General features: G+C 41.1%; 2 protein-coding genes across 2 annotated transcripts in view; one reads left to right on the top strand and one right to left on the bottom strand.

Annotated features, from left to right (window-relative positions):
- The window catches only part of RBBP7 (RB binding protein 7, chromatin remodeling factor), a 25898-nt gene extending 19183 nt beyond the window's left edge, over nt 1-6715 (top strand). Inside the window, exons 9-12 of the mRNA XM_029241203.1 lie at nt 397-473; nt 2402-2459; nt 5411-5521; nt 6257-6715. Of these exons, the coding sequence (XP_029097036.1) occupies nt 397-473; nt 2402-2459; nt 5411-5521; nt 6257-6325 (315 nt within the window). The 3' untranslated portion in view covers nt 6326-6715. The remainder of the gene's footprint in view (nt 1-396; nt 474-2401; nt 2460-5410; nt 5522-6256) is intronic.
- Nucleotides 6716-7783: 1068 nt separating this feature from the next.
- TXLNG (taxilin gamma) overlaps nt 7784-11634 on the bottom strand; it is a 53262-nt gene continuing 49411 nt past the window's right edge. Inside the window, exon 10 of the mRNA XM_029241012.1 lies at nt 7784-10897. Coding sequence (XP_029096845.1) covers nt 10607-10897 — 291 coding nt within the window. The 3' untranslated portion in view covers nt 7784-10606. The remainder of the gene's footprint in view (nt 10898-11634) is intronic.

The following is an 11634-nucleotide window of genomic DNA, read 5'->3' as shown; positions in this document are numbered from 1 at the left end:
CATATATACACTACCAAACGTAAAACAGATAGCTAGTGGGAAGCAGCTGCGTAGCACAGGGAGATCAGCTCGGTGCTTTGTGACCGCCAGGAGGGGTGGGATAGGGAGGGTGGGAGGGAGGGAGACGCAAGAGGGAAGAGATATGGGAACATATGTATATGTATAACTGATTTACTTTGTTATAAAGCAGAAACTGGCACACCATTGTAAAGCAATTGTACTCCAATAAAGAAGAAGAAAAAAAAAGAGTACCTGAAGGGACAGGACAAAGAGGGTGAGGGCTTGTAGGCCAAGGAGAGGGTATAGAACACGAAATGGGAAAATGTCAGGGATTAGAACAATATCCACAAACTTAGGAACGGATGATTCTTTACATTTTCAAATATGTATTGCTAGGTCCACTGGTCTCCACATAACGAAACTATTCTGGCTTCAAGTGGTACTGATCGCCGCCTGAACGTGTGGGATTTAAGGTAACTCAGTATCTGGTGACAGGAAATTGCATAAGTATGCTAATCTGGCAGATTATGTAGTAATTCATAAACTAGAAGAGCAATTTGCTAACCCCAGTTTAATAAGTCTAATATTAATTTTAAGTACCTTCCTGAAGAGTCTTTGTTCCATAAAATAGAAGTGAATCAGCAAATGGACTGTAAAGTAAATTTATGCATATGTGAGTTTTGTTTTTCTATTGATAATTAGGACTGAAGTCAGGGGGCGGGGTGCATGTGTGTTTCAACATCAAAATGATGGCATTGAAAGCACTTCTGCTGTAGAATGTGGTAAAGACATTAGCTGTTCATGTCTCCTTGGGTCACACTTACACCTGCAGGACTAGTCTTTCTCAGTTTTTTTACCATTTGCTCTTCTGTGCTTTCATTGGTTCTCTTCGCAGGTATGAGCTCCCGCTGTGGGTTGTGTAACTGCTGGGGTAAACTTGGGAACAGGATAAGCATAGCCCGTGCTGTCAGAGATCTTAAGTTCTTCTGGGCGCTCATTGTGTAAAGAGTTGCTCCCAATTCTTAAAGTTCCTTGACTGCAGAGTTGCTGTTGCAAGAATTTCAGACTCCTTTGCTTTTTTTGAGCCTTTAGAGCCATTAATAATGTTCCGTTACATACATCTCTGTAAGATGTCCTTATCTCAAATTTAAATCATTAAATTCCTGAAAATAACTTCTTTCCTACCTGTATTGCTTTGAAGTGGACCAAGTTTTTAGTCAAGGCTGCCTTACTTACAGAGACAGTAGACCCACTTTTCAGTGTATGGAATAGAGACACTGCAGAATAAAATGCTTGTGTTGTAAAACTGCTAAACATCTAATGTTCTGTGTTCTTATGGAACAAACTCTGGCTGTGATAGATGCTTGAAAATGTAGAGAATCTTTAAAACAGACATTTGAGTGATTTTTTTTAACTTGAAAAACAATTTTAGTAGTAAAATTAGAAACCTTAAACAAAAACTACAGTGTTGTATGAACTGGTGCAGCAAGGTTTGAAAGTCTGATGTCCCGGCAACTGGATTGTCTTTAGGGGTGCCGTAAATAAATTTGCAGGCATTGTATAATTTCTTCTTAAAGTTTATTCATGTCTTGCTTGCTATTAAAAGAATACATTAGATAAAATTATGGATTAAAATGGTCGATGTTAGCAATTGTACTCCTGACAGTGGGAGGAGAAACATAATTGTCTAGCAGTCCCATGTGTTTGGCTTGTTTGATTAGCTTTATTGGAAAGAAAAAGTCTAGCACATGGAAAGTTGTGTATTTTGGCTGTATTTTTTTTTTAGCAGCTATTACTAGCAAAGTCCACCTGTGTACCTAGGTATCAGGGCTGATTGGTGTGTAACGAGTGATTTCACTCTTGGAACTGCTGGCAGCAAATTCTACAAATTGACGTTTTTAAGATAAGAAAAAATTAAAACTTAACCTTTCCTTGGCTTATATATTCCATAGTTAAAGTTGTTTTGTTGTTATATCTTTAGACACATCTACAGTACTGATGTGTAATTGTATTTCACTCCTGGGATGAAAAAGGCTTTAAGAGTGAAGTGTAGGGACTGGGCATCAGTTCTTCTGTAGATATTTTATATTCTTTTCACCTTTTAATCCTAATGCAGGAAACACCTCAGTTAAAATATTGAATGAATTTTAAGTTAATATTTATTAACAATAATTACTATTCTTCAGCTTCAGTTATGAACTGCTCTTATTACCATTTCCAGGAAGTAAGCACCACACCCTCCCACCAAATAATTAATACAAAAACTAACCGATAACACTAGAGAAGTAAGTTGCTTTTAGAGTGTGTGTTTTAGGATGGGATTTGTGGGCTGATGCTGGCTTTGCAAACATTGATGCTAGAAGAATTTCAGTAATGAAGGCATTGTGTTCTTTCTCAATAGCAAAATTGGAGAAGAACAATCAGCAGAAGATGCGGAAGATGGGCCTCCAGAGCTCCTGGTATATATATATTGGCTTTTCTTAATGCAAGATGAAATGTCATATGCAGATTGGACTATTTGTCATTGTTTCATGTATCTGGAAAATGAGTCAAGAACTTCAAATTCTAGCTCTTGAAGATGATTTCAAATTGGAGGCCTTGGAGGTTATTGTGATAGAGTTTTGACATTTATTGAAAATAGTAAATAGAGCCCAGTAGGTTTTACCAATGTTTCACTAAGAATAATTTAGGCTCCTGGAAAATAGTGTATAATAATTTCTCACTGATTCTCTCAATTATGATGTTTCTGAGGGTTTGGGGGTGAGGGGCATTGATATTCAATTAGCAATACTTAACACTTTCTAACAGTATGGAAAAACTTAATGACCTGATTAAGTTCCCTGCTCAGAAAAATGAATGCTTCCTCGATCTTGTTGATGCCAACAGTGCCCACCATCTTCCTCCCATTCCTAATTAAATTATCTTGGCATCTCCTTGGCCCTTTGAAGGTTTGCATGGTGGTATCTGTCCTCATCCTTCCTGACTCTGAGTCCTTCATTGTACACTTCAGGTCACTTTTCTATGAATCATTGCCAGACTTGGTAATGGTTCTTTGTCCTCACTCTGAATTCAACATTTATCTCCACCAGTCATTTGGCAGATAATCACTCGTTTCTCTGTAATGTATATTTAGCTCTTAGGCCAGTACTAATTTTTGGAATGCTTGGGCTTTGCCCACCACTTTTAAAAGGTAAAGAAGGCCATTGAGGATGAGCCCTGCACACAGAAGATGTTCACTAGATGCCACATAGTATGGACATCCGAGACCCCCTTACTCCTTGCCCTGTGTGTTACCGCGCCTGACGTACTAGCATGTTCAGTGTTAATACTTCTGCTGCTTATAGTATTTCTCAAAGTGCTACCATAGACAGATGACAGCATCTAAATGCTGTATTCTGTATTGGGTGTCTTAATTTGAGAAGTCTGTTTTGTGATGCAGGGCCTCGTAAATTTTTTAAGTCTTTTTTTAGCTAAGGTGTTGCTACCAACCATTTTTACTTTTTTCTTTTTTTATTTAACGCTTACTGAGATATAATTTACAGATCATACAGTTCACTGAAGTATACACTTCAGTGATTTTTACTATGTTCATAGAGTTGGACATCCATCACAAGTCAATTTCAGAATTATTTTTTTTACCTCAAAAAGAAATTGTACCCTTTAACCATCACTTCCCAGTCTTCTTTTGTGAGCCCCTGGCTACCACTAATCTACTTTCTATCTCTCTAGATCTGCCTGTTCTGGATGTTTCATATGACAGGAATCATGCAGTATGTGGTCTTTTGTGACTGATCCTTGCACTTAGTGTATAATGTTTTTAAGGTTTCCTGCTAGTTTTTGATATTGCAGGGAGAGGACAATGTATTTGTACAATGTCTCTGTAACAGTTTCATGGGCCTTGACAAAATCCACTAGTATTTTGCTTCCTTTTTCATGAGAGTCTGAAATCAAGGGACATTTAAGTGTAGTAAACTGGATACTAACAAGAATTTAAATATAACAATGTCTTGATTTAATGACTCCTGTATATATTCCAAGCCTGTGGTCTGAAAGGATTTTCACTTATGTCCCCTTTATGACTATATTTAAAAGCTGTTTATCCCATCTTATACTAGGTAAAATAGTTACATTGCATATAACCTAATTGGTGGAGATAGACCTCACTGTCAAACTAAAGTCAAATCTGACTTTCTGTCAGGAAGGGTGACTTACCAGTTCATAACAAAGTATTCATATTCTCCACGTGAAAATTGTTTCTTCTTTTTTTTAATTTTAATTTTTTTTTTTTTGGCTACACTGGGTCTTGGTTGCTGTGCGCAGGCTTTTTCTCTAGTTGCAGTGAGCAGGGGCTACTCTTTGTTGTGGTGTGTGGGCTTCTTGTTGCAGAGCATGGGCTTTAGACCACAGGCTCAGTAGTTGTGGTGCACGGGTTTAGTTGCTCCGCGGCACATGGGATCTTCCCAGACCAGGGCTCGAACCTGTGTCCCCTGCATTGGCAAGCGGATTCGTAACCACTGTGCCACCAGGGAAGTCCTCTTTTTTTTTTTGGCTGCGCTGCGTGGCACGTGGGATCTTAGTTCCCTGACCCGGGCTCGAACCTGCGCCCCCTGCAGTGGAAGCACGGAGTCTTAACCACTGGACCAGCAAGGAAGTCCCAAGAACTGTTTCTTCTGAATCTTAATTCTAAGATAAATAAAGCCCAGTGCAGGAAGTAAGACTGCCCCCTTCAGCATTTCTTAGCAAATACCTCGGTTTAGGTCTTATGGGGGAGGTTAAAGGACCTTCTGGAGTCCCAAGAATTCTTTTTTTCCCCCAGCCTTGGGGCAGTGTGCCTTGGAGAGATTGAAGGATGGCTGAGAAGTATGCCTTTCCATTAGTAAGGGGGAGAAGGGGATCCTTCAGGGGGCCACAGAAGAACCAGGAGACTCCAGGTGGGCCAGTTTTAGGAGAGTATGTATAACATAAGACATCCTGGAAATGTATGACCTTGAATATTTTTATCTATGTATTTGCTAATGAGGCAGAATTTTAGTGTTAATTATATTAGCTATGGAAATGGCACTGTGGTCGTGAAGGAAAATGTCCTTTGTTTTCGGTGATGCAGGCTGAAGTATTTAGGGGTTAGGTGTGCTGTCTGCAACTTTGTGGTGGCTCAGCAGGTGGTGTGTTAACGAAATAGTATTTGGGGAACCTAGGTGATGGTTATCCAGGCGTTCGTTGTACTATCCTATCACCTTTTTTGAAGGGTTTGGAAGTTGCCAAAATCAAGAGTGGTGGAGGGCTGGCTTACTAAGCCTGTACCACCCTCACTCCAAACTGCAGTTCAGCGACCCGTTACAAGACTGATGCTCTAAAAACTAACTTCCAACATGAGATATGAAACCAAGGCTTTTTTTCTTCTTATTAACAGTTTATTCATGGAGGACACACCGCCAAGATATCAGATTTTAGTTGGAACCCCAATGAGCCTTGGGTCATTTGCTCGGTGTCCGAGGATAACATCATGCAGATATGGCAGATGGTGAGCCTAAAGTATTTATTTTTCCTCAGTGACTATCTTGGAGAGATTTTACTAATGATACAATGTAATAGACATATATCAAACATTTAGGTACATATTATATCAAATATTTATAGAAAGTCTTAAAAGACCTTTTTCCATTTTAACAGCAGTCTTTAGTTCAATATGCACCTGTTGGGTTGGGAGAAATCTGTGCACATGTTGATGTAGACATAGCACCTGCTCCGATTTTCATGATCGTTACGCCCTTTATCAGCTGGGCTCTTGGCATCACTGCTCCATGTCCAGTGTCTGATGTGTCGTAGGCATGAAGGATACGGGAGGAAACATCAGTGCGTTCACACTGAGATACTGAGTTCTGTGGTGATGCGCACTAAGCACTTCAGGGCTATCACTCCGTCGAAGTGTCTGAAATGCTTTTGGAAAACACCTTTTATGGATAACTGAAATAAGTAGTAGTGCATGGGCAGCTAGGTGTGTGTGTGGAGTTACATGCTGGCAAATAATTTTTGAGAACACTGGCGTGCCTTTTCCTCATGAAATTTATTGGTCTTTGGGGGTAAAACAAAAAGGAAACTAAGTTTACTCCAAAATGTGTCCACATTTAATTTCCAGCACTAAATCACGCTGGCCGGTGACAGCTAAAATCTGGATAGAACTAGTGAATGCTATTTTTAGATAGTCTTGTAAAATCTTTGGGGAGTTTTACCTCTGATTTTATTTGGTTGTCTCCAGGCTGAAAATATTTACAATGATGAAGAGTCAGATGTCACAACATCGGAACTGGAGGGGCAAGGATCTTAAACCCAAAGTATGAGAAACGTTTCTATTGAATGTAATGCTACACAAATGCTTGATTTATCAAGCGCCAAAATGGCATTGTATAGTAGAAAGTCTAAGTGGGGTGGCATATGGCGTTCTTTACCTTCTGATCCTAGCACTTTTCAAGTGAGCTATTGCGTACTGTATCATATTGTAGCTTTTAGGGAAGAAAGGAATGTTGCTTAAGAAAGATCATCAGCCATTGTTTTAAAATACAGTAGCAGGGTACTGCCTTTGATTCAACTATTTTAAGTCCTTGTTTTCTCAAACTAAGTGCTTGCTCTTCCTAAATATGCAAGAATAATTAACTTTTACACTTTTTCCCTCCAACACTTCTTGATTGGCTTTGCAGAAATAAAGTTTTAAAATAAACTTTGTTTTATTCTTTTAGAACCTGGGTTGGGGGTGTGTGTGTGTGTGTATGGATGGATCTATGTATGTCCCTTCATGAGGAGGCTGTCAGGGTATACATGCTGAGAACTACCTGAATTTCTTTCCAAGGTACGCGATGGTATCCTATGCAGACGTGGGGAGAAGTTAGGTGTATTTTGTGCTTGATTGGTGAATCTAGAACTACCTAAAACTTAATGTCATTTGACCCATATGCTATTTCTGCCTCAACTTGGGCAGCTTTAAACGAACACGAGATTTCTCCCCAAGAAAGAAAAGCTTGTGTGGCAGGTGAGCAAAGGGGACAGACTGGCCTGCAGCTTGGCCCTCAACCTCTTCTGTGAGGCCTGCCAGCTAGGGATGGTTTTCACATTGATTTTTTTAAAGAAATATTTTTTTAAGCATTTTATTGAGTGAGTGAGTCAGTCAGTCAGTCGCACTGCACATTCCCTGACCAGGGACTGAACCTGGGCCCCAGGCAGTGAAAGCGTAGAGTCCTAACCACTGGCCAGCCAGGGAATTCTCTACATTGATTTTTAAAGGTTGTTTGTTGAAACAACCACAGTAATCCTAAAATACTTGCTGACTTACCTGACTGACTTACTTACAGGAAAAGTTTGCCAATTCCTTCGTATATTTGACTATACGTGCTTAAATACTTTTTGTTCACCATCAAATAAGGTCTTTTCCTATGTGCCCCTGTGTACATACCTACTCTCCTGCTGTTGAGATAGGTACACCCTGGAATGTGCTAAGAGCGCCCAAACTGAAGAAATCCAGTCCTTGTAGATTTGAAGCTCTGACAGCAACTACAGAGTTTTCCTAGTCCTCTATTTTAGAGGTTAAAAAAAGGGTCTGGCTACATAAAACTCGTCTTCTGTCACCCAATCGGAGTGGCTGGTTCCCCATCTTCTTTCTTGAATCATACAATAATGAAACTGTTTTTTAAGGCACAAGGAACAGTATCTACAACTGTCTTTGCACTTGATCGGCATTAAGGTCACATGGGCAACAAAAGAATACACAGAAGCTGTTAAGTTTATCATACATATTTACTTAATCTATACAGAATTGAGTAGATAAAATCAGATTCACATTAGTGAAAAATCTCTACAAAATGTCTTTGAAAAGCAAAACAAGACTGCCTCTTAACAATTCGTATCCTCATGAAAGACGTGGGCTGTAAAAATAAAGCAGTGTGTTTAGCACAAACTAGAAGATATCTGCATCATTTTTTCACAGTTATTTCCATCTACAGTCTGAAAGAGGTAGATTTTTCTGCAACACCTGAGAATTGAATTGATAACCAGGTGTAGTAAAGGCAGTTGCATACATAACTAAAAAATACTGGTCTCAAGACCAAGAAATGTACTCCTACAAGTCTGAGGATGAAATGGTCCATTATCCAAGACCCAAGTTTTCTCTACTCCTTGGAGTCTCCTGCCACTATAAATAATATACATCAAGATTCCATGATGGTGCAGCAAATGCAGTTGAAGCAAATTTGACATTTCAATTTTTCCTGGGCCAGCCTTAGTAGCATTACAGTGTTCTAGAATGTGGTAGAAACAGGGTGTGCTACAAAGCCACAACACTGGGCTGGCGAGGTGATTGCTTTAGGAGCGTGTCCTTCTCAGAGGGTCCCGTTTGTATTTATTCACAGGGTAATGGAAGGAGAGATTCTGAAAGGATACCAAATGCACCCCAGAGAGAATCCATGTCCTTTAAACACCACGAGAGCATCTAGCTAAAAATACACAGTAAGCCAAAAGCAGCAGGCCAAGTACTGTAAATCATGTCGCTTTACAAAGCCCTTGAAAATACGCAACAGGTCCGTTACAACCTTCCACACAGGACAAGCACCACAAAGAAACGTGGCGGGCTACACAAATGGCTTAAGATGGTAAGAGCTGTACATCCAGCAGAGCGCTTGTGAAATGGGATCATTAGTACCAATTTTACAGTAGAGTGTATTTCTGATGTATACCTCCATTTCCTCTCAGGGAAATGAGTCCAATATTTCATTTAGTAACCGAAGGGGGTATCTATAAAAGGCTGCTGGAGGAGGATGTGTTTGTTTTTGCTTCCGACTCATTTGCACAGTAATTAGATAACCAACTTTGTGGGTTTCTTTTCCTTCACTGTCTGGCCCTTTGATTAACATGACTGATGGCGGAAGCTTAGATATAATCCGCCACTCCAGGCGCTGTTGCCTATCTATTGGACAGTTTTCAATTCTTCAACCCAGTTTAGACCATGAACATGACAGGACAAATAAAACTTTAACAAAGAGAAAACCCTTTTAACTGGACAGAAGGGAGTTTATTCGGTCCAGTAAGCAATATAAAAGTGTCAGTTTGATAGTTTTGCTCAGTGGAATGTGCTAACATCAGTTCTAATAGAGCCTTTTTATTTCATAAAGTATTTCAATGCAAATTATACCAGGGACAAAGTCAAAACTCTCATCAGTGCAGCCTGGTTAATGATGTGTATAAACTCGACCACGTGACACTGTGAAGAACAAAGGAAGTTAGAGAGCAAATCCAAAAGTGATGTGCTGCATTTCCGAAGTCCCCCATTCCAAGTGTAGACACCTTGATAATACTGGTTTTTACTAAAAAAAAAAACCCAAAAAAACTCTAAGAAAAGGGGCAGAAACAGACTGAAAGCATAAGTAATAGATAGATCCTGGCTACTCTCTGCCAAGTTTCCTCAAAGTTAAAAATGCTGGTTCCAGTCTTTGTTTTAGAAATGGAATCAGTTTCATTCAGTTGGCATGATCATAATTAAAATTCCCTTTAAAAAACCCTGGAGAACGGTGCTGTTTGGACTGTCGGAACAGTTGGACACCAACTTTCAAGCAGCCAGAAGGTAGTGGAGGGACTTCCGCTTAAGGAAAGCTACACATGATTTTATCCTCATCGTCTTACACTGACTGACAAAGGACTGTCAGTGGCAGCTCTCCGTGGGAAGTGGAGGATGCGCACCCAAGTCCCAAGTGAAAAGCAAACAAACCACCAGGCTCCCCACCCAGCGGGCATCCAGGTGGTCCAAATTCAGATACTGCTTCTATCCTGAAAACAGTGGTGGGACTGTTTTTAATCATATAAACGTTAGCCCTGTCTCTCCAAGGATTTGCCTGTATATACTACTTTGTTTAAAAGTTACACCTTTATGTACATATTCTGCCAAAACCAAGTCTAGGCTTGCAGCCACCTCAATTTGTCAAGTGATATAAATATCAAAAAGCTAATTTGAATCAAATATGCTATGCTTGTTTCTGACCCAAGCCTAGAGTTTTATTTTTACTTGGCATTTAAAATGGGCTATTAGACAAATACCTAATCATCTTGATATTTTTCTTTGAGTAATATTAATTGCGGGAGGGGCGGGATGTTTAAACGAGTATTGTTTTCACATCAGGAACCATTATCAGGGACTTCCCTGGCGGTCCAGTGGTTAGGACTGGTTCAATCCCTCGTCAGGGAACGAAGATCCCACAAGCCGCGGGGCGGGGGTGGGGGTGGGGAACCGTTATCAGAACAAAGTTCCCTTGTAATGGTCAGCCCTGGTGAGTGACATTTTAATTCGGACAATTCTGTGCAAGCAGCAGGGGAGAGGGAGAAAGGCAATGAGCACATGCATTCCGATGAAGGGGAAAGAGGCAGATGTGCAACACAGCTGAGGAAAATGTAGAGAGTAAAACTATTCAAACCTGCCAAGCAGCCTCCTGTACCACATAAGTCCAGTAGTTCTAAGAAAATACAGATATGGTAGAAAAAGTAAGAAAATTTTAACCACAAAACCAAGTTACTACTAACAGAGAAAGTTATACACAAAATAGAGCTCTCGATACAGTGATCATACTTGATCTCAGTCAACTGACTCGATGCTGGGCCCAGCACCCAGGGACTCAGCCTCCGGGCTGACACGGGCAGTGATTTGCCAGGCGGCGCTGGGCTCCCCGGCAGAAGCCGGGGCAGCGCAGGGCTGGGCCCCGGGCGGCGCTGGGCCCCCGCCCGCCGCCCTCCCCGAGACCTGCTCCTTCAGCACCTCGACCTTCTCACTGAGCTCGTTCCTCTCCGTCTGCAGGGCCCGGCACAGCTTCTCCAGCCGTTCCAGTTTTATGTGAAAGGCCTTGTACTCTTTATCTCGCACAGTTTTCTGCAAAGAGGAAAAAGCAGGATTTATGTAACCCAACTGAATACAAGTTAGGTTACCGGATACAACAAATCAACAAATTTAAGTCTTTTGAGCCACTTGTTGGGTCACCTCTTGAACATGTTCAGTTTCTTCAACACCTCCCAACGTCCCGCCACCTGCCTTCTGCACACATAGCTACAGACACCAATTAACGTGGTTCTGGGGTGACAAAATGAAATTCCCCGTCATGTTTCTTAAAAAGAACCAAAGCTGGGCTTCCCTGGTGGCGCAGTGGTTGAGAGTCCGCCTGCCGATGCAGGGGACGCGGGTTCGTGCCCCGGTCCGGGAAGATCCCACATGCCGCAGAGTGGCTGGGCCCGTGAGCCATGGCCGCTGAGCCTGCGCGTCCGGAAGCCTGTGCTCCGCAACGGGAGAGGCCACAACAGTGAGGGGCCCGCGTACCAAAAAAAAAAAAGACCAAAGCCCACTTTTAAAAGCATTTTGTATTGATGAATTACTAAGGAAATTGAAGATACTCACCACCAAAGACTAGCGGATAAAAAATGAAGGGCCTGCTTAAAAAAGAGGACTCATCTTATTTCCACCTAGATTTCTCTTGTTTTTACCAATCCTCAGATGAGAACAGGATTTAAGGTGTGATATTTAGTGTTTGCAAACAGTACATCTCAGCTTCGTAAGACTGGCAAAAAGTACTATGCTACCTTTTCAGAAAGAGTAAGTCGAGGTGGAGAGAGAGG

The sequence above is a fragment of the Monodon monoceros genome, unplaced genomic scaffold (assembly GCF_005190385.1).
Source record: "Monodon monoceros isolate NGI ecotype Baffin Bay Population unplaced genomic scaffold, NGI_Narwhal_1 Super_Scaffold_22, whole genome shotgun sequence".
Taxonomy (NCBI): Eukaryota; Metazoa; Chordata; class Mammalia; order Artiodactyla; family Monodontidae; genus Monodon; species Monodon monoceros.
Note: the sequence above shows the minus strand (reverse complement) of the source record. Positions and strands in the feature narration are given on the sequence as shown.